Source organism: Sus scrofa, chromosome 4, assembly GCF_000003025.6.
Source record: "Sus scrofa isolate TJ Tabasco breed Duroc chromosome 4, Sscrofa11.1, whole genome shotgun sequence".
Classification (NCBI taxonomy): Eukaryota; Metazoa; Chordata; class Mammalia; order Artiodactyla; family Suidae; genus Sus; species Sus scrofa.
Genome location: NC_010446.5, coordinates 77,083,614 through 77,107,276, shown reverse-complemented (window position 1 = coordinate 77,107,276; position 23,663 = coordinate 77,083,614). Strand labels below are relative to the sequence as shown.

General features: G+C 43.5%; 1 protein-coding gene across 1 annotated transcript; it reads right to left on the bottom strand.

Moving 5' to 3' along the window:
- On the bottom strand, nucleotides 4,870–23,653 carry LYPLA1 (lysophospholipase I). Its single transcript, XM_021089369.1, has 9 exons — nucleotides 23,373–23,653; nucleotides 22,589–22,620; nucleotides 18,301–18,366; nucleotides 16,493–16,540; nucleotides 14,552–14,622; nucleotides 10,871–10,944; nucleotides 8,986–9,087; nucleotides 7,525–7,701; nucleotides 4,870–6,626 (listed from the first exon to the last, which is right to left on the bottom strand). The coding sequence occupies exons 1-9, from the start codon at nucleotides 23,439–23,441 to the stop codon at nucleotides 6,573–6,575; spliced, it is 693 nt and encodes a 230-aa protein (XP_020945028.1). The 5' UTR covers nucleotides 23,442–23,653; the 3' UTR covers nucleotides 4,870–6,572.

Sequence of the window (23,663 nt, the reverse complement as noted above, 5' to 3'; positions counted from 1 at the left end):
GCATTGCTGTGAACTGTGGTGTAGGTTGCAGACACAGCTGGGATTTGACCCCTATCCTGGGAATTTCCACATGCCATAGGTGCAGCCCTAAAAAGCAAAAAAACAAACAACAACAACAACAAAAACCAAACAAGCTGTAACCTTTAAGAAATCACTACTGACTCCCCCAGCCCCACAACCCTTGGCAACCACTAATCTGCTTTCTGTCTCTATGGGCCCAAATAGTCTGATCATTCATATAAATAGAATCATACAATATGTGACCTTTGTCTTTCAACAGTTTGTTTCCATAGACTTAGTGTGGGTATCTTTGACTTTATCCTACTTGGAATTCATTAAGTTTCTTGGATATGTAGATTCATGTCTTTTATCAATTTGGGGCCAGTGGGGAGGTTTGCCATTATTCCTTCAAATGTTCTTTCTGTCCCCTCCCTCATCTCTCTTTCCAGGACTCCCATGATATGTATGCTGTACACTTGATGGTTTCCCACAGATTTCTTAGGTTCTCTTTACTGTTCTACTTTTTTTTTTTTTTTGCTTTCTGCTCCTCAGACTGGATAATGCCAATGGTTCTATCTTTAAGTATGCTGATTCTTGGGAGTTCCTGTGGCTCAGCAGAAATGAACTAGTATCCATGAGAATCTGGGTTCGATCCCTGGTCCTGCTCAGTGGGTTAAGGGTCTGGTATTGCCATGAGCTGTGGTATAGTTCACAGACATGGCTTGGATCTGGTATTGCTGTGGTTTTGGTGTAGGCTGGCAGCTGCAGCTCGGATTCCACCCCTACCCTGGGAACCCCCATAAAGTTTAGGGTGCAGCCCTAAAAAGAAAAAAAGTATGCCAATTCTTCTACCTGCTCCAATGTGCTGTCCCTCTAGTGAATTTTCAATTATTGTTCTTTCAGCTCCAGATATCTTTTTCTAATTATTCTCTCTTTAATAATGTTCTGAGTACTGAGATGTTCTCCTGCTTTAATTCTTTGTCCATGGTTTACTTTAGTTCTTTGAGCATATTTAAGGCAGTTGATTCAACGTCTTTGTCTAGTGAGTCCAATTTCTGGACTTCTTCAGGGGGAGTTTTTGGTTTTTTTTTCCCCCCTGCAAATGGGCTAAACTGTTTCTTTGCATGCCTGTAAATTTTTTGTTGGACACTGGGCATTTTGAGGGTTATAATGTAATAACTATGGAAGCCAGATTTGTTACCATTTTTTCAGGTTTATAGTTTTTTGTTTTAATTTAGTGACTTTTCTAAAGTCTTTTTTGTAAAGATATATTCATTGTCATGTGATGTTAGTAAGTCTCTTGTTAGCTTAGTGTCCATCTAGTAATTTGACAGATTTCCTTTAAAAAAAGAAAGGCAAAAAAAAAAAAAAAAAAAAAAAAAAAAGGGAGTTCCCGTCGTGGCGCAGTGGTTAACAAATCCGACTAGGAACCATGAGGTTGTGGGTTCGGTCCCTGGCCTTGCTCAGTGGGTTAACGATCCGGCGTTGCCGTGAGCTGTGGTGTAGGTTGCAGATGTGGCTCGGATCCCGAGTTGCTGTGCCTCTGGTGTAGGCTGGTGGCTACAGCTCCGATTCAACCCCTAGCCTGGGAACCTCCATGTGCCGCGGGAGCGGCCCAAGAAATGGCAAAAAGACCAAAAAAAAAAAAAAAAAAAAAAAAGAAAGGCAGTTAGGAAGGAAAAAGAAAGACGGAGGTAAGAAAGAAAAAAGAAAAGAGGATTTCCCGTTGTGGCTCAGTGGTAATTAACCTGACTAGTACCTGACTATGAGGATGTGGGTTTGATCCCTGGCCTCGATCAGTGGGTTGAAGATCCTGTGTTGCTACAAGCTGTGGTGTAGGTCACAGATGTGGCTTGGATCCCCCGTGGCTGCGGCTTCACTGTAAGTTGGCAGCTACGGCTCCAATTCAACTCCTAGTCTGGAAACCTCCATATGCCTCAGGTGTGGCCCTAAAAAGACAAAAAAAAAAAAAAAAAAAAAAAAAAGCATCGCCATGCTGGAAGGGGGGGATTAAGTAAGGGCAAATTAAAATGGCACAAAGCTTTCTTACTGGGTTCCATTCAACTTTTTCTTGATTTACTCATTCACTTGGTTGCTGTCTACTTTGACTATTTTCCTGAGTTCCATGAAGTTGATTCTGCCAGTTTTTGGGGTGTTTCAGTGGAGAAACAGACCCTTTGAATTCCCTACCCTGCCTCTTTCACTAATGTCACTGTCATTTTTGTTTTGCATATTTGGGGCACATGTGTGTTTAGAATTAGCCTATCTTCCTGGAGAATTATCACTTATTATAAGGTAGTGATCATTTTTATCCCTAATATTACCCTTGGGGTTAAAGTCTATTTTTAAAAACAGCTTTGTCTAAATACAACTAACACACATGATTCACCCCATTTAAAGTGTACAATTCATGGGTTTTCTGTAAAGGCTCAGGGTTGTTCATCTGTCCTCACACTCTAACCTTAGGACATCTTTGTTCCTCTAGAAGGAACCCCAGACTCATTACGAGCACATGCCATGTCCACCTCCGCTACCTCCTCAGCCCCAAGCAATCCACTCTCTCTTGCTAGAGGCCCTTCTACTCTGGTCTTTCCTATAAGAGCTATCATACCATAGGAAATTACATTCCCACCAGCCACGTATGAGAAATCCAAATTTTCTGCATCCTTACCAGCATGTGGCATTAACATTTTTCATTTTAGAGCTACACCTGTGGCATATAGAAGTTCCTGGGCCGGGGTCGAGTCAGAGCTGCAGCCAGTGTCATACGCCGCAGCCATGGCAACCCCACATTTGACCATATCTGCAACCCATGCCAAAGCTGTGGCAACACTGGATCCTTAACCCACCGAGTGAGGCCAGGGTTTCGAACCCACCTCCTCATGGACACTATGTTGGGTTCTTAACCCACTGAACCACAATGAGAACTCCTGGCATTAACTTTTTTTTGTTAGCTGTTCTAATAACTGATGTCTCATTTTGGTTTTAATTTTTCATTTTCCTAAAGGTTTAGTGCTGTTGAATGTAGGTCAGTGTGCTTATTTACCAACCATATATAGCCTCTTGAGTGAAATAGCATCACGTTTTTTGCCTATATTCTGACTGGATTTTTTTTTTCTGTTGAGTTTTGAGACTTCTTTATATATTCTAAATACTGGATATGTGATTCATAGATATTGTCCCCCAGTCTTAGCTTAACAGAGTCTTTGAAAGTGCAAAAGTTTTATTTATTATTTATTAATTAATCTGGCCACACCCAAGGCATGAAGTTCTCAGGCCACAGACTGAAACTTTGCCACAGCAATGACCCAAGGAACAGCAGTGACAATACCAGATCCTTAACCCAGTGCATTACAAAGCAAAAGGTTTAAATCGGGATTATACTTCTGCTGTCTCATTTAGAAACACTTCAAGCCTGGAATGTATCAAGTACTTAAATTACTTTTTTTTTTTCTCAATGAATTACATATAGTTGTACAATGATCACTTTTTTCACTTTTTTTTTCTCAATGAATTTATTACATATAGTTGTACAATGATCATCACAATCCAGTTTTATAGGATTTCCATCCTACACTCGCAGCACATCCCCCCACCCCCCAAACTGTCTCCTTTGGAGAACATAAGTTTTTCAAAGTCTGTGAATCAGTATTTGTTCTGCAAAGAAGTTCAGTCTGTCCTTTTTTCAGGTCCCACATGTCAGTGAATGCATTTGATGCCTGTGTCTCATTGTATGGCTGACTTCACTTAGCATAATTTCTAGGTCCATCCATGTTGCTAAAAATGCCGGTATTTCGTTCCTTTTAATGGCTGAGTAACATTCCATTGTGTATATGTACCACATCTTCTTGATCTACTCCTCTGTTGAAGGACATTTAGGTTGTTTCCATGTCTTGCAAGCCATGGTTTTCTCTGGATAGATGCCCAGGAGTGGGATTGCTGGATCAAATGGTAGTTTCTGAGGCATCTCCATACTGTTTTCCACAGTGGTTGCATCAATATACAATCCCCTAGCCTGGAAACCTGCATAGGCCATGGGTGTAGCCCTAAAAAAGACAAAATAAATAAATAAATAAAAGTCAGTAGTGAAATAAAAGGGGGCAAAACTATTTGCATAACTGATTCATGACACTAATTAAAAACCCCATGAAGGAGTTCCCATCATGGCTCAGCGGTTCACGAACCTGACTAGCATCAAAGAGTTTGCAGGTTCGATCCCTGGCCTTGCTCAGTGGGTTAAGGATCCGGCTACTGCTCTGATTTGACCCCTAGCCTGGGAACCTCCATATGCTGCAGATGTGGCCCTGAAGAGACAAAAAGATAAAAAGTAAAAAAAAAAAATACACCCCCCCCCATGAATACTACATAAAAGGAAAAGATGAAGAGAAACAGAAAACAAACCTTCTGAAATGGGTTAGGAACACTGGCAATCAAAGTAAAGAGTGTTTTTAGCTTGTTGACACTGAGGAACAAGAGAAGTTGGGCTCCACTCCAACCCCATCACAAACCTCTTTTTGTGTGTGTCTTTTTAGGGCCTCACCCACGGCATATGGAAGTTGCCAGGCTAGGGGTTGTATTGGAGCTGTAGCCACTGGCCTACACCACAGCCATAGCAACTCGGGATCCAAGCCATGTCTGCAACCTACACCACAGTCCACTTGCAACACTGGATCCTTAACCCACTGACCAAGGCCAGGGATTGAAACTGCATCCTCATGGATGTCAGTCAGGTTTGTTAACCACTGAGCCACGATGGGAACTCCCTCAAAGTATATTCTTGTTATCACACTGTGGCTCTCCTCTTTTTCATTACAGACAGCCATTCCAAGGCAAATCTAAATGTTAACAAATGATATTCAAAAAAGCCAGTCATGGAAAAGTCAGAATTAAATTTTATTTCACATTGATAGAAACCGTGAAAAAGATTTACATTTTCCCACATTACAGCACATTTCAACAGAATAGTTCTTGCCATAAATTAGATCTTGCTGATTTGTGAAGTGAAACAACCATTTTTGTTCTCCAAGGTAAAGCGAAATGACATAGTAAGTGATTGTTTAAAAATTGTAAATCCAGACATAAACATATGGCTTCATTATTAACACCCTAAATAGTCCACGCCAAGTTATCGCTATTATTGAGTAGCACCCATTCCTGGAGCTGTTCTGGTCAGCTGGAGTACAGCAGAAAGACTAATAAGAGTTTGGAAATATCAGGTGTATGTTTCTGCTATGTATGAAACTGTGTGGTAACTAGATTATATGTACTGAGTTCTGACTTTTATTACCCAAAATTTGTTTTCAAATAATTTTAACCAATAATCTGAAAATTTTGACTATTTAAAATCAAGTAATTGCTACTTTAATGTTTGCACAAAAACTAACCTAAAAAGATCATCTGATTAAAGTGAACATTTCCAAAATGTCTGCTGGCAGATAAAAGTAAAGCATAGTTTTCAAGTGGATTGTTCATTTCCTACAGCAGTTGGTTTCAAACATACGTGCAAAATAAATAAACTAAAACTCTATGCTATGAGGAGAATCTACTTAGAGCAAATCATCCTAGAAATTAACAGTTTTTAAGATCAGCCTTAAATATTCCAGAACATACTAGAATATGACCTAATTATTCTTTCAGTTAATAACAGAATAATCCAACCACAGAATTATTCTCGTTATCTGGACTAAAGATTCTGATGATTCTGTAGGTCTAAACTGTGGACTAAGGTCCAGTTTAAGAAGTAGTGTAGAAAATTTGAAGGGATGTCTGTGATTCCTTTCTGTAAGTACATTTTAAACACCATCATGTCTGTGATTCAGAACGTCAAATTACAGCACAAACTGCCAGCAGATGTCTAGGGCAAGGAGACATATTTGGTCTGTTATGAAGGATACAAAAGAAGAAAGAACGTATCTTTTTTCTAGAGAAGAAAAAAACAATATTAAATAGAAATTACGTTCAGGAAAGAAAAACCTGGTCCCCAAAATAAAAGGGCCATTAATTGAAGAGAGAACTATCACTCTTTATTGACACTTAGAGGTATTATCCCTATCATTAGGAATAATTTAATAACACTTCATTCCTACTATGATTTATAACCATTAAGTGTATATGAACACATATCTAAAAATACAGATCCTGCATGGTGACTAGGGAACGGTGGAAAAGTCCATAGTCGAAGTCACAGCACGCATAAACTGTTGATGACCCGACTGCTCATTTACACCTGAACAAGTTTTCATTAAGCATACTAATGGTTTTCAAATGATATAATAAAAAAAATCTGGTTGCAGTATTTTATTATTTTGCTGAATTACATTTGGGAAAAAGAAGCTAGCTGCTTCACCTATTTAATACTAGTATATTCCGGATCATTTTATACAAACACATATAGTGAAACTTAAGAGATCCTAAATGTCCCACAAGGAGATTTATTTAGTCTGTGTCATTGGTGTGTCTTTGCAAAATATTTTAACACTGCAAACATTAGAGGTTTCAAGATGGGGCGCAGGAAAAGGTTGATATTCTACTACGAAGGTGCTGGTGTGACATCCACGCAGGCCTCGGTGACGTCAATCAATGGGAGGCAGCAGTTTTTCAATGAACTGCTTGACATCCAGCATCTCCTGTTTGGAATAAAGGGACTTAATAAATGGTCACATAGATTAGAACCGAAATCCCCACTGAGACACCAAAGACTGAATCCAAGGTGTGCACATGTAAGATGAAACCACATTTTTTTTGGGGGGGAAGTTTCCAGGCGGGGGATCAATTGAGCCACAGTAGCAACAATGCTGGATCCTTAACCACTAGGCCACCAGGGAACTCCAAAAACACATTTTTGCTGCTACAATTAAATTTTTTTGTGTCTTTTTAGGGCCGCACCTACAGCATACAGAAGTTCCCAGGCAAGGGGTCGAATCAGAGCTGCAGCTGCTGGCCTACATCACAGCCACAGTGACTCCAGATCTGAGCTTCATCTGCGACCTACACCACTGCTCAAGGCAATGCTGATCCTCAACCCACTGAGCGAGGCCAGGGATCGAACCCGCATCCTCATGGATACTAGTTGGGTTCATTACTGCTGAGCCATGACAGGGACTCCCTCCCCTTTAAAAATTTTTTATTAAATCTACTTTGAAAAAAAATTTATTTTGACCATGCCACACACTTGTGGTACCTCAGTTCCCGGAGGAGGGACTGAACCCAGGCCCTGGCAGTCAAAGTACTAAGTCCTAACCCTTAGACCACCAGGGAACTCCCTAATTAAGCTACTTTAGATCTTAATAAAGGAATGTTTTTCATTTCTCTTTGAATCATGGACAGTGTTTGCATACAACAGAAAATCAGTGAATGTCTGCTGAATTAAACTGAATAAACTTTGATCTAAGTAAGACCTACTAATTTGTGATTTGATGTGAATTAACTGCTTTAAACCCCTAAGCAGTCAAATGTTATCTTAAAAAAAAGCACACATAGGAAGTTGCAAATCCACCTCTATAATCACTGTTCCCCAAGGTTTACCTGTTGGCAGGAACTGTGCATCATGCCTTCGTAGGTTTTGAAAGTCACATTGGCTGGATTTACCAGCGTTTTTAGCCTTTCAACAGTTAGAGAGCCAAACATTAGGGGAACTAAAGGATCCAGCACTCCGTGGCACTGAAGGATGGGGATGTCTCTATTCACACCACTGATAGGACACTGCAAAAAACACAAGAGCATTATTGAGTCCAACGTGGGGAGCATCATGGGGACGTTCAGCCATGGGCTCAGCTGAAGGCACAGCACTGCCTTCCGCACATAAGGGGAGCATCAGGCCACAGAAACAAGGGCCCTTTCATCTTCCACCCTCCGCATCTCCTTACCTAAACCTGTACAGGACACATGATTCCCCTGTACTGTATACCTGCTCTCTTGGACGTGCACTATATCCTACTTACGTGTTCACAGTGTCCTGACACAAGAAGTAGGTTTGGGGAATTCCGATTGTAGCTCAGCAGGTTTAGAACCTGACACAGTGTCTGTGAGGATGTGGGTTTGATCCCTGGCCTTGCTCAATGGGTTAAGGATCCGGCATCACCGTGAGCTGTGGTGTAGGCCGGCAGCTGCAGCTCCAATTCAACCCAGAGCCCGGGAACTTCCATATGCTGCAGGTGTGGCCATAAGAAAAAGAAAAAAAAAAAGGTAGGTTTTAGCTGAATTATGTTCTTCTCAGTTTTTATTTGATTTAAATAAGGAGCTTAATAAATAGCAATTATGTGCAAAACACCAAAAACTAACTATAAAGTGACAAAAAATCCTAAACTTAAACATGAATTTGAAAATAACATGCATTTCCCCCATGTGTTCTACAATTGTGGAGTATTTAGAAATTATATTCTATAGCAAAATTCTACTATTAAGTAGTGACCATACTAAGCATTCAAAAATGTTATTTCTATGTGTAAAAAAAAAAAGGTCTAATCTTGATATGTATCTTAAAATGTATCAAACACTTCAAACATAGGATCTTCTTTCTTTCCATTTGGCCTGGACCACAGCTGCCGCCCTGGATCCTTAGCCCACTGCGCCACGAGGCAACTTCCTCCTCATTTTAAGGACTCATATGTCTTATTCCAGCCTATGCACCCTGCTGTAAAGACAGCGTAGTGTACAGATAAAGCCTAGCCCACATCGCAAAGGTCTAAGACAAGTCTCTTTTGAAAAGGTGACTGATGGAAACTACGGGCTTTGGGTGCCAATGATGTGCCCATGCAGGTTCACTGGCTATAACAGCTGTACTCTGGGCTGTGGGATGTCACTGGGGAGGCTGTGCCTGGAAGGGGATGGGGATATATAAACACTTTCTGCTCAATCTGTTGTGAACCCAAAACTGCTCTGAAAAAATTAAGTTTATTAATAATACTTTAAAAAAAATGACCCTGTCCCCAACATTATCTGCAATCTCTTAGCTCTGGAATGCAGCGCTTGGCATCGGTCAGGCACCTCTGGAAACGAAGATCGCAGTGGGAGCCAGCAGCTGAGAGCGGTGACGCCGGCCAGCTTCTGATGGGTGGTGAGCGCTGTGTACAAGGACAGGGCTCCTCCCTGGAATAGAAGCAGGGCTCAGGGGGCTCACCACCAACAGCCATGCAAGTGCTTCTTGTTATTGATGCTGTCCCTAAAAACCCAACTGAGTGGCTGACGTCAAATAAAACAGGCCAACTGGCAAACACACACACACACCCTGGCATGTCCTAAAGGACTCCTCTCTCTACGCTGAAGACATGAGAACATGGCAACCACCAGCCAAGACAGAGTTAACACGGAGGTTGCTGCTGCCCTGACAGTGCCTTAGGGATGCTCTGAACTCATAGTTACTATTTTCTCTGCAAAGTCTCAGGCAGAAAAATCAAACCTGGTCTTAAGCTGGCATATTTTCTAAAACGAGGCTTCAAGGTGACAAGGACGGCGTGGCGGATACCTTGGGACCTCACGGCACCTGCGGCCCTCCGAGTGCACTGGGCCCCCAGCACGAGAGGTTCTCTCCCACCCAAGTCATGAAAGGTGATGTTCAGTGACTGTCAGTCTCTTTGTACAGCTGGAACTATAACATGTACAGTCAAGAATTGGAAAACCCACAGGCAGCAGCGAGCCCAGTGGAGGCAGACAGGGAGGTGAAGCTGGTGGGCAGAGAAAGAAGAGCAGAGAAGCCCTGGCTGCTTCCTGGGGCCACGCTGCTCCTCATCCTCAGCTTCCTGGATGCGATGCCAGACTCAGGACTCACTCTCTCTTAACATACTAGGACTCGAATACAACGCATCTCACATACAGACTCCTGTCTGAATCAAGCATCCATTTCTGTGCCCACACTCAGGTCACAACGTGTAGAGCAATGTACATCACCTGTGTCAACAGGTACTACATCAATGACACTCCCTCCCTGTACTGTATCTATACTCTAGCCTTCTACTGAGTTCTAACTTCTAAATGATTCCATAATCCCATCCCTCCCTGACCCAGTGATGCGGACGCTGAAGCGCTGACCTAGAGGACAGAGGGGTCAGGATCAAGGGCAGCGGGGTGGTCGATACTAAGACGGAAAGTCATACGCTGTAACTGCCTGCAGGAAAAGCACAGAAGGCAGAAGGAAATGCAGGGAAGAGAAGAAAGGTGCCAAAAATAAACACCATATCTTTTATCCAAAACCTCTCTTCCACGACAAGAGGAGGGAAGAGGACAGAGTGATGTCACCAAGATGGTGACACGGGCCCCTCTTGACTCTGCTCCCCCCACAAGGACGCCTATCACCCATTCCAGACAGAACCCCTGAGGGGTTCCCAGAGGCCAGGACAGACTCAGCACAAGACTGGCCCAGAGCCCCGCAGAGGCCTCCCTCAGCCCCCACGCAGATCCTGACTCCTAGGAATCTGACTGTCACAGAAGGGGAAGGGAGTCTTGTCCTCAACCTCATTATCCCCTCAGTCATCTGCCCTGGACAGGGGACAAACACCCTCCCTTAAGCAGCGTTTTGTCCAGAGGGGTTCGTGGTGTGCACTTCAGACTTAACCACATGAGGGCCTTAGAAAAACACAGTCCAGGTCCCATTCAGTTCCCCTGCAAATCAATTTTCAGGACACACCCGATAAAAGTGGAAACTATCACTGGAGAGAGAAAACTAGACAAGAGTGTGACATACCCCCCCAGTTCATTAGCAATCACTTCTGGTTCACGCAAACTTAATTCAGCACTAAAGGTCAGTAGTAGATCAGATTCTATATCATATTCTAAAAAAAGGACTCCTCCACAGAAAAAGGACTGGAACCCCAGACTTCGTTTTCTAGATAAACACACTGGCGACGCTGAGGGACCACGCAAACTTTTATCTTACCTGAGAAAATCCTCCCAAAATAATTCTGTTAGATGGAATGCCATTCTTCACCTCCTGCTCTATCAAAGATTTTACTGAAAATAACATAAACGTTAAATCATCAATATTTTCAAAGATAAGCCCATTGATACAATTTACATAGGAAAAAAATTAAGAACAAGAAAGCACATTATTAAAGGTTATAACAAGTGAAAACCTTGAAGCGCTCCATTAGAATACAAAATTAGAATATATTTTCAAAAACTCAGATTTTGTGGGTGCTGCTTAAAGTGTTCAATTATTTGTTACACAATTTGTCAACAATTTTTCTCTCATCAACAGATGGCTATGAATTTTTTATCTACGGTTGATCCGCTTACATACATTTTATATTTCTTTCTCTTCGATGAACCATAAGCATTTGTACCAAAAAGCTGTTATTTTAAATTATAAGTAGTTAAGTAGCTTATGCATGATTTATGATTTAGTGTTTAAACTGATCATTCTGTTATTAAAAACAAAACCAAAAAGTATTAGTTTTCCCTATAGCCCAGTAAACAATGCAGGAAAAAAATCATACGAATTCTTCTGTTTCTGCAAAAGACTCTGATACACATCATTAAATATATTATTTGATAACTCCTAGAATTTCCTTTTTCTTCATAATACTATGTTTTTGGAATAACTACACCTTTTACAAATTTATCTCCTCTCACTTTTTGACATAGGTGTAAGTGTTTCACCTCTTTTTTTTTGGCTGTGCCCGCAGCATACAAAGATTCCTGGGCCAAGGACCAAACCTGTGCTACAGAAGCGACCCGAGCCACTGCAGTGACAACGTCAGATCGGTAACCTGCTGCACCAACCGAAAAACTCTGAGTTTCATGTTAAGATTTAAATGTCCAACTTTATATTTCCTTCTTACCAAAAATGAAACTTGCTTTTATTGCAAAAATCCCAAATGCCCGAATTAAAAATTATTTCTTTTTCCATAAATGCAGTTCTTAGCTAAAGGAGCCTGAAGAGCAGGAGGTGCCCTGATGAGTGCGTGGTGGAGAGGGGGCTACAGGTCAGGGCAGGACCAAGGAAGGGAATGGGCTGGTGAGAAACAGCGGGGACCCCCCCCACCCCCAGAACGTCACTCCTCTGCTCACACCTGATGAGACAACATCAAGCCACTTACGGGGACCGCAGTCCGCTGTGGAGGGACGAGTTGTAGCCCCCCACCCCTGGGCCCACCCTGAGCCCTCTCCCCTTTATTCTCTGCACACCCTCTCAGCCCCAAACCCGACACCCCTTTCCTGGCCGCGAGTCTGAACCTCATTCTCTCCAACACACATTAGGTCAGAGAATGTTACAAGCCCAGTTACCTTGGGGTGGAAGGCTTCCCTCTGGGCCCACCAGGTCCAGCTGTCTGACGCACAGGGTCCCCTCCCCCTCCCCCCAGATCTGACCACTCACCCCCAGACCCAATACCTGCTGTCCCTTTTTTTTTTAAGGCTGCACCCGAGGCATATGGAGGTTCCCAGGCTAGGGGTCTAATCGGAGCTGCATCTGCGACCTACACCACAGCCACAGCAACACCAAATCCTTAACCCACTGAGCGAGGCCAGGGATCGAACCTGCATCCTCAAGGATACTAGTTGGGCTTGTTAACTAACCACTGAGCCACGACAGGAACTCCTACCACCTTCTATTTTTTGACAAAACTCTAGCTCTAGGATTACAGCTTTGACCGACTTTTTGATGATCCTGGTCAGTGTTCTTGGTCTGACATTTTTTCCAATATGTTTTGAATGCACTTTCCTGCTGTAAAGTTAAGAGTTCTTTAAAAAAAAAAAAAAAAAAAAAGACTTAAAAAACAGATTTAAAAATGATCCTATTGGTTTTGTTTTTTTAACAGCCTTAGAAAATTTGAAGCACACAACAAAGGAAACCAAAAAGAAAAAGAGAACTTACAGAACGGGAGAAAATAGTTTCAAATGATGCAACAGACAAAGGCTTAATCTCTAGAATATACAAGCAACTTATACAACTCAACAGCAAAAAAGCCAACAATCCAGTTGAAAAATGGGCAAAAGACCTGAATAAACCATTCTCCAAGGAAGATATACAGATGGCCAACAAGCACATGGAAAAATGCTCAACATCACTGATTATTAGAGAAATGCAAATCAAAACTACCATGAGATACCACCTCACACCAGTAAGAATGGCCATCATTAATAAGTCCACAAATAACAAATGCTGGAGGGGGTGTGGAGAAAAGGGAACCCTCCTGCACTGTTGGTGGGAATGGAAGCTGGCACAGCCACTGTGGAGAACAGTATGGAGGTACCTTAGAAATCTATACGTAGAACTATCATATGACCCAGCAGTCCCACTCTTGGGCATATATCCAGACAAAACTTACCTTAAAGAAGATACATGCACCTGCATGTTCATTGCAGTCCTATTCCCAATAGCCAAGACATGGAAACAACCCAAATGTCCATCGACAGATGATTGGATTAGGAAGATGTGGTATATACACACAATGGAATACTACTCAGCCATAAAAAAAACAACATAATGCCATTTGCAGCAACATGGATGGAACTAGAGATTCTCATATTGAGTGAAGTAAGTCAGAAAGAGAAAGACAAATACCATATGATATCACTTATAACTGGAATCTAATACACAGCACAAATGAATGTTTCACAGAAAAGAAAATCATAGACTTGGAGGATAGACTTGCAGCTGCCCCCGGGGGTGGGAGTAGGAGGGGGAGAGATCAGGAGCATGGGGTTAATGGATGCAAACTATTGCTCTTGGAATGGATTTACAAAGAGATCCTGCTGTGTAGCATTGAGAACTATGTCTAGATACTTACATCACAACACAACAATGGGAGGAAAAATTATGTATACATGTATGTGTAACTTGGTCCCCATGCTGTACAGTGGAAAAAAATAAATAAAAAATAATAATAAAAAAAATAAAATAAATTACAAGAAAATTTGAAGCAAATGTGAAACAGAAAGACAATGACTTCTGGGGTACAGGTCACCTCACTCTGTCCCCACCACCTCACAGCAGGGCACACCTCACCAAGGCCACCTCGTCACCACCCAGACGATGCTGACGGCCACTCCAGCCACCACGCTGTCTACTTGTCGCTGTTTCAGTACGCACGTGTAAAAGAAACACATGCTCCTGTGCATGTGCTAAAAGCAGACTTCTCCAAGTGAGTGCTCTTCATGCTTTCACCCCAAACACAAGCGGCGTTACTGCGTTCATGAAGGAGAATGGGACTGCAGAGTCTGTGGAGCTCACACTTTACTACTGCTGGAGTGTCGGATGAGACAACTCACCAGAATTACCTAGTGTGTTCAGTAGTCTTCAACAGGGGCACCACACTAAAACTAACCTTTCCTGTATAATTTTCATGACATGCCATCACATCATTACATCATCATTTCATCCCTGTCAGGAAATTCCATATGACATGGTGTGGCCAAAAACAGCAAAAAAATTATGTATCCGACAGAGCTGAAGTGTGACAAACCCCACCCCCTGGTCATGGACCAGGGTCAACGAGTCCAGCAAGACCGAGAGCGACGAGAACAGAGGAGCAGCTCCAGCACCCCAACCCGCGTTTAGGTAACGGCACTATTTCATCAGCATCAACACAGCTACTCGGAAACCTTTCTTACTTACCATTTTCTGCTGCCTGTTTGATTCCAGTTTCATCTTCCAGTGAATCTGGCGAAAGCCCAATAATGTTAAACCTGGAAAACAAGGCAAAGTCCTAGAAGAATTACTCAATTCTAAGATTATCTACTTTCGAAAGAAGACAGTAGTTTTAGAGAAAAAAAAAGGCTAACCAAAGACATTCTATAGCATGAAACTCAAGTAAACTGTCTTTGGAGGCCAGTCAGCTCCACTGCATGAAGCTGATACCTGCATGTTCCTTTCACTCCAGTTAGACACAGACTCCATTCACGGGTCATGGTGCCACACAATCTTAAGGTAGAAACACCTAGAGAACTACCTGGTCCAATCTGAGATGCATGCAGGAACCTCAAATCCCAGCACGAGGAAGTGTGCCAGGACCTCCAGTCACCCTTCTGTCCTACCTCGTCCTAAGTCTGCGCTCCAGAATGGACCTGCCCGACCATGCCACCCCCTGCATGCACTGCCTGCACCTGCTCACACAAGTATTTGCACAACCTCGAAACCTCTCACCACACCCCGCAGTGACCCCAAACCAGGGTCTGGGCAGCCCTTCCTCAGCCTGTCCATGCTTCTATCTGCCACGTGAGGCAGGAGTTTGATTGTGGACAGGAATTCTGCCGGAGAGGGAAGAGGGGCGAATCAAAGGCCAAGAGAGGCAGGAGCCTGTAAAAGTTTCCAAGGAACCTCAAGTGCATAACAAAGGAGGTGTTTGGCTGAGCCCATGGGGCATCCGCTCTGGTGAGGCCACAGCCTCTCCTCCCACCTTCCACCTGGGGGTGGGGGTGAGGGGATAGGTAGAGAGGACAAGGTGGAGACAGGCTGGGGTCCACACTCAAAGGATGAACAGCTCTGCTTGACAGTCAGGTCTGAATCCAGTGACTTCCAAGGAGGGACAGTTCCAGATGACAAAACCCAAGGAATGTCTATGGATGACTGAACCTGAGACAAGATAAAGCCACCAGGAAGAGAAGGGTCGAGGCAGTAACAAGCCAGTCCAGGCTGCAAACGGGCCATTTACACTGCATTCTGCAGTCACCCGAAAGAGGGCCGGTGCCAGGAGGTACAGGGGAAAGGAAAACAGGAATCAGGTGTCAAGGTCATCACTCGTGAACAGACCTGACCGCCCTGGTCTTGGAGCAGCAGGAAGCAAGCGTGGCCTGAAGTGGCTCAGAGAACAAAGCCCTGACTCCACCTCCAGCCTGTGAAGCCCATGGGGAACGCCTGACATCCTCAAGGTCTTGCGATTACACTGCAGGAAGTGGTCTCCCGCAATACCCGCCAGCTCTCCTCGGAGGTGGAAGGTGGGAGGAGAGGCTGTGGCTTCACCGGAGTGGACGTCCCATGGGCTCAGCCAAACACCCGGCTACCGAACCCACAGTGGCTTATCAAGCACTGAGAGATGCTTTCTACCATCTTTCTATCCACCCATTCTCTACTCTTTCTCCACCCGTTGGTGCAGCTCCTCAAGTTTGTCCCTGGATCTAAAATATGAAAACTGGGAATTCCCATCGTGGCTCAGTGGAAATTAACATGACGAGCATCCCTGAGGACGAACGTTCGATCCCTGGCCTTGCTCCATGGGTTAAGGATCCAGCATGGCCATGAGCTGTGGTGTAGGTTGCAGATGTGGCTCGGATCCTGCATTGCTGTGGCTGTAGTGTAGGCTGGAAGCTATAGCTCCAATTAGACCCCTATCCTGGGAACCTCCATATGCCTCGGGTGTGGCCCTAAAAAGCAAATAAATAAATAAATAAAATATAAAAACTGAAATAGTCAAATAAAGGTTAAATTTAATTATATAATTTTTCAACTTGAAATAGTTAATTAAAAATTGCAATATACAAAAGCACCTCTGATTAAAAAAAAAAAAAAAAAAAAAAACTAGGTAAAAAGTTCTTACTGAAGAAGTCAAGTCTTACTTACCAAGAAGGCATGGCCATGTTCATATTTAATGTTACAGGCATAACTGGTCTGTAGGAGGGAAAAAAAGCAAGATAAAAATAATATAACAAAGCTGTATGTAAAACCTAATAAATCCCACAGATGGTTCCTTTAGGCTTACACAAAACTGAATGTTCCAACTTTATGGAGGAGCCACTTCAATGCACCCACACCTGCCCGGTTCTGCTCCCACGACTCCACACAGTTCTTAGGATGGAGCCACAGCTGGAAGGGGCTAAGCTGGCAAATAAAATCATCTCCCCTTCCAACACCTTTACTTAACACTTTCGAACCCGATGTGAGAAGAAAAACCAGTAACCAAGACACCTGGAAACATATAAAGTAGGAGACTCTGGCTAAAGGACAAAGGATATGAGCCACTTACTGCACAGAAACGTGGCATTAATCCCTGTGGTCTCAAATTACATCGAGGTCTGAGCTATGTACCTGCTTGTTTAAGCCACCCCTAAATAAATAAGGGACACACGTGCGTGTGTTACACCCAGCTCAAGTCTGTGATCAGACATTTGCTGGACGACCAGAAGGCAGCTGAGTATGAAGGGAGACAAAGACACTGTAACTACATCCCACCACCATCCTCCTGCCTCATGAAGCAAGTCTACTCAGAAGTCACAAAATCTTAATAACATTTCCTTGAGAACAGAAACTTCCCTTGGCTGGGAAATAGCCTTAAACCAAATTCACTAATAACAATGCAGCAGAAATTCTAATACAACTGAGAGTTCTGTCTTGCATGAGTCAGAGAAGGAGGACAGAGCATGGGCTGCAGCCACGACAGTGAGATAACCAGAGAAGGACAGAGCAGCCTGGCCACAGAGCTAGCACACAACCTCTGCTCAGGACAAGTGGGGACATTTTCTTACCTAACCTCAGATACATTCCTCATTCGTATGGATCCACTGTTGCTGCCACCACTTCTGAGGGTGAACTACAACCTATCAGCCTGTATCTGGTCCCATCTGTCTCTTCTCCATGGCCACTGCTTCTCAGCACCCTTTGACCTGACATATGCTCATCTCATGGATTTTCTGAGTTTGTTCAAAACCTAACTAGCTTCTTGTTGACACCTACAAACATTTTCAGAATTTAAAACCCAATTGAACAGACTCCAAAGTCTGTTTTTTCCATGCTCCATCTCAAGGTACTAAAGATTTCTCACAAACCGGATAGGTAATCTCCTTCAGAGATGGCTCATGGATGTCCTTAGAACTTAAAAGATATTTGTATACCTACAAGACCTTTTCTGGCTGTGAGTTCAACTGATCTCCCAGAGAGAATTATTTTACATTTCTCAACAAAAAAAGAAAAAAAATTCAGTGTAACCAAGACACCATTTTTGTTTTAAAGAACTTACTAATCTTTATTTTGAAGCTGAATATTTAAAAGATAAAAACATTAATTATATTGTATGCACATACTTTTCTGGAAAAGTAAAGCTAATAGAATTGTTCTTTTCCAGATGCTGAGTCCCAAGCCTGAAAATTAAAAATATTTACGGGAGTTCCCGTCGTGGCTCAGCAGTTAATGAACCCGACTAGTATCTGTGAGGATGAAGGTTCCATCCCTGGCCTTGCTCATGTGGGTTAAGGATCCAGCATTGCCGTGAGCTGCGGTGTAGGTAACAGACATGCTGGGATCCTGTGTTGCTGTGGCTGTGGTGTAGGCCAGCAGCTACAGCTCCAATTAGACCCCTAGCCTGGGAACCTCCATATGCTGTGGGTGCGGCACTAAAAATTCAAAGGACAAAAAAATAAAATAAAAATACTTACGCATGAGGGCAGATATATTTGATATGAGCACTTCTGATACCTGCAAAGGCTTCTGCCCATCCGTGCCTGGTAGAGAAATCATTTGAATAATGCCATTAGATACTGTTTTAAATTCCAGTAAGTTAGTAACAGAAAAGTATTTAAATTTGTGAGGCTAAATTTTAACTCCTTATAACACCACTGACCAACCTAAAAACAAAACAAAGTTCATTATTTAAGCTTTATCTGTGGATAAGGACGACTTCTGACGAACAGTGTTTTTTCTTTCATATGTTTCCACCGGGCTTTAAAGTTTACAAAATACAGTTTTTATCTCCTTATAACTTGCCAACAACATGCATAACAAACTCTGAGAGAAGTCAAGTCAATCGGGTGTCTGCTATCTCCACACGCTTCCTACACTGTCAAAAATAACAACTTTAATTAACATTTGCCCCAGTGTACATGTGTTCAAAACAGAAGATGAGCAACTACCTCTTAACTTTTAAAAGATCATTATTTGGCAACCATGACAATAGTTGATTCAGATATCGATCATTAATGGATGCTAAATCCATAGATGAAAAAGTGGTGAGAAACAGATATTTTCATAAAATCAAAGTATCTCCCCACAAATACTAAGTGTAATCACACATTAATTTATTGCGGAGAAATCTGGCGGACACTACAGACCGGCCAATGACATGTAACATCCCCACACAGCAAAGGCACGAAGACGGACACCGTGTGGGTCCCGACCAGCACGGCGACACCTGTGTGGCATCCCTCCCTTCTGGCAGCAAGATTCATGTCCCCCACACTGAGGGCCATCCTACTGGGCAACCAGCCCGTTTGGAGAAGTGTCAAGGTCACAAGAGACCAGAAAATGGACTGCTCTGGACCGAAGAAGACACGGGAGTCGTGACAACTCAACCAACCAACCCTGTGTGATCCTGGACCCACAGAGGACGTTACTGAGTCAAGCCAGGGAGACGCGAATGGGGCTGGTGGACGTGGTGATGGTGGCGTGAGGTCAATGCTGAGATCAGTGTTAGCTTCTCAACTGGGGGTTCTACTGTGGGGTGGGCAGGGGAGTGTGTCCAGGTACATACAAAGCACACAATGAAGCTTTCTGGAGTAAGGAGGCAACATGCCTGCAACTTACTCTCAAATGCCTAAGAAATGGTAACAATTTGAAGTTCTTTTCTTTCTTTCTTTTTTTTTTTTTCCTTTTTATGACTGCATATGCTCAGGCTAGGGGTCGAATTGGAGCTGCAGCTGCCGACCTGCAGCACAGCCACAGAAATGTAGGATCTAACCCCTATATTGCGGCATCACCAGATCCTTAACCCACTGAGCAAGGCCATGGATACTAGTCGGGTTCCTAACCTGCTGAGGTAGAACGGGAACTCTGATTTGAAGTTGTTTTAAAAGAAGTAGTTAAAAATTTTACATAGTAACAATGTAACTTAGTGAGTCCATATAACACAGATGGGGGCAAATTAATAAACAGAAAAGGAGCAACAGCATGGGTGCTAAAAACACTGGGTGACGGTCTGACGTGCTCCCGGCATCTCACCACGACAACCTCTGAGCACAGGGAAATAAGTGCGGGAGACACACCTGACGGAGGATGGCACCTGCGTCAAGTGACCGGGGCAGCACCAGGGGAAGGGCAGGCAGCGCACTTGTCCCCTGAAGGGATGCAATGCACAGGACACCCCATCTCCATGGTATTTGTCTCAAAATGCACAAACTGAACCTCATCACGAGGAGATGTCAAACCAACCTACGTGGAGGGACCAGCCTGATCCCTGCAGAAACGTCAGTGTCATGAAGGCCCAAGAGGAGCTGAGGGACAGGTCTAGATTAGAGAGACTGAAGAGCTGTAGCAGCTCAGGGCTGAGCACAGCTGTGACTGGACTGTGAGTGAGAGCATTTACTACAAAGGACATTACTGGGGCAGCTGCCAAGGTCTGTTAGATAATAGAGCATATCAGATAATGATATTAAATAAGTGCTAAGTTTCCTGAATTCGATCATTTCCTGTGGTTGTATAAGAGTCTCTGATTGTTCTTAGGAGATACATGCTAAAGTCTGCAAATAAAGAATCATGATATTGATAACTTACTCTCCCAGGTTTTAGCAAACATAGCAACATATTCCAAAGAGATTAGTGAATCTGAGTAAGAGTTATTGAGGAATCTGCCTTATTCTTGCAACTCCTCTACAAATTCAAAAGCACTTCAAAACAAAACATTTAAAAAATGCTGTCAAAAATAAATACATATCTCTGGGTTGTAGGATTTCAACTGAATTTCACTGACTTCTCAAGCATATTTGAATTTTTTTATAATACAAATGTAACATTTTCATAATTATAACAAAAGGTATTTTTATTTTGGAGGGAAAACTGATCTCATGCAATACAGTTTGGTTTAAAATGTATTTCTTTGAATATGTTTCATATTTTATTATACACATTATGAATATTATACACACATGAACACTATGGTGGTCAGATGAGTTTCTGGCAAAACTTTTCAGAGCTTTAAACATGTTGGTGCATACACTATAAATCTTCAAAGGGAGAAATGCCACATCATATTTCCTAAACACTAAGATGTAATCTAAGTGACATCACTGAAAAAAAAAAAGCTTATTAAAAAAAAAAATCACAACTACCATAAACACACATATAATAAGATGAATATCAATCTCAGAAACATAAAAACGTGGGGAAAATGACATATTAGAATTGAGAAAATATGGAATTATATAAAGTCTCCCAATCTTATTTGACCCGCAAACACTTTTCATGAGGCAGCTAAAGGAAACGCAGGTTACCAGACAGCACATTTCAGCTGGTCCTGCAAAAAAGAACCTTAACCAAAAAAGGCTAAAAACCTACCCATTTTTATAGCAGCAAACTGAAGGGTTAATCCCCAACCTCTTCCGAGGTAACTAGACAAATGAACTTTAACTAGTTCTCCAAAAAGTATTTTGAACATTAAATAACAATCTGCCTGGCTGGTTCTGAACTTGGTCACGCATTCATAGAACCAACCTAGTGCCAGGCCAGCCTTCTTTACTGTCATCTTGCCAAGTCTGTCCAGGAGTGGAAGCTTTAATTTTTTATACAATCTGAACTCTTAGTCAAGGTGTCATGGCTGCTGTGGGTATACGTAATCTCACTGGTCATTTTCTTCACCATTTTCACTCTTAACTTCAGTCTAAAAAATCTGGCTAAACTGGGGTCCACAGAAAACCTTCCTACAATGGAAGCTTTCTTCTCTTGGTCTGATTCTTCAAGCCTTGAAGCTCTCTTTTGGGAGGTTAGTAAGATCCTTCCTCTGGCTCTCAGCATCAAGAAGGGTTTGGTGATAAAACAGAGCTGCTAAACTTTGTTTAGTAAAACAAATAAACAGTGCAATAAGCCTGACCTTTTCACAGCACTACCTGATGGCCAGAAAGAGCCCCAAAACCTTTCCCATCCTAACTCCATGCAAGGCATGTACCTCTACTTGGGAGCATAAAACAATATTAGGAATCACTTTTAAGAATTAATCTAGCCCAATGCCTCCTTGTAAAGATGTAATAGTTTCTTCATTATTTTATCAAATTTATTTATCTTCACTTTTCCTCCAAGTCTGCAATTGTAAAATTTTTTATCTTTTTTTTTTGATGCAATTGTAAAATTTTGTAACAATTTTATAACCACAATTTTGCTGACGTTTCAAAGAGATAATCACCGGTTTAAATTTTTAAAAGCTCTCAAAACAGAAAAAGCTGAGCAACAAAAGGCATTTGATAAGCCTCCAGGCAAATCTTTGAGCTGCACTTCCTGCCCTTCAACAGATTTTTTTTTTCATTTAAGGGAACATCTAAGCTTTCATTCAGAAGGTTGTATACCTCACACCGCTATTACTTCTCTTATCAAAATCAGCTAGTTCTTCTCAGCCTGCCCGGAAATGTTACCTCCTCCTGAAAGCTCTCGGTGGCAGTCCCCACGAACATACATACACCCTGGTCTGGTATCCCATATCCACAACAACTCAAAGAGGAGTTCGCATTTTTAATATGTGCCAGAAGCAGAAGTTGAAAACTAACACGTTAAGATGATGAGGGGGAAATTCTGGGGGACGGGGGTGGGGGGGGGTGGCAAAAAAGAAAGGATTCTATCTTCGGTCTGCACTGTAAGAAATGCGACCAGCAATCTTTTTTTATACAATCCTACAGTTCTTGGTAACCCTTGATCGCACAGAGTTGCATGACCCCATTTCGTCATGGTACAAACAAGGGTACCTACCCTGTATCTCCCAATCCATGAAGGAAAATGACCTAGAAGAGAAAAGAACAAAGGATAAGCCATGTCCAAACAGACCCACCAGAACTGTCAAGCATGGAAGCTCCGGTTAAGGTGCCCGCCAGAAGCCCAGAACACTGCCTTCAGTCAGTTAATTAATCTCCACGGACCTCTCTTAAGTGGCCAAAATCCTTAACGTCTCTCCTTGCAGCTCCAAAGATAATTACCGCGGAGTTTCAGCACTTAAAGAGGTCCCGGCTAGACATTCTTCGGGGCAAAGGACTACATTCTACAAAAAATACTTCCCTCAAGTCAACCACGAGAGTCTCACTTAGACGGGAGAATTTTTCCAGTACAAAAAGGGGCTTCCGGGGATAAAAGTAAGTCTGAGATCCTCAGGCACAAGTTTCCTAAAGACCAAAACCTCTGATCGAAAAAGACACTAAGTCTACAAACTTCTCTAATTGAGGACAGGCGAACAGCGGGAGAAAAGAAAGGCATTTTCCTGCAGACCTAAGACCTGGCTCATGCGCCGACCGGACAGAAACCCACCTGCTCCAAAGGCACCCAAGTAGGGGCGCCCTCCACTCCCGCGGGGTCTTGGGGGCGGGGTCCCGGCTGGGGACGGGGTCCCGGGTCTGGGTGGGGGGCGCTGAGCCCCCACCCCCGGCCCACCCCGCACAGCACCGCCGGGCCGCGCCCACCACCCGCCCGACCCCCGGCCCCGGCCCGGCCCGGCCCGTTACCCACCCGCCGGCCGCGCGGCCCCGGGCGCCGCCCTACTCACCGCGGCGGTGGCCTTCCGGGCGGCGGGCACGACGGCGGGCAGAGGCGCCGACATGTTATTGCCGCACATACACCGGCTCGACAGACAGCGCGTCGGAAGCGGAAGGCAGAGCGGGAGCCGGCCGCAGCCCAAGGGCGTGCGAACGGCGAGTCCGACCCGCGCACGGGCGCGCGCTCAGGCGCGTGCGCGCCCCCGCCGCGCCGCCCTCCGGGCCCCCGTGCCCGCGCCTCCCCGTCCGCTCCACCGGCCGCGCGCGTCACAATGTCCGGCCACCCGGCGCCCGGCGGCCCC

What these genes read in the sequence shown, in the direction of transcription:
- LYPLA1 (XM_021089369.1), bottom strand. Translation starts at nt 23,441, where the DNA reads ATGTGCGGCAATAACATGTCGGCGCCTCTGCCCGCCGTCGTGCCCGCC. An exon ending in CAAACAGGCAGCAGAAAATG is followed by an intron (nt 10,945 to 14,551) that starts GTAAGTAAGAAA and finishes TGTTATTTTCAG; the next exon opens with TAAAATCTTTGATAGAGCAG. An exon ending in TTTTGGGAGGATTTTCTCAG is followed by an intron (nt 9,088 to 10,870) that starts GTAAGATAAAAG and finishes CTTCTATTCCAG; the next exon opens with GGAGGAGCCCTGTCCTTGTA.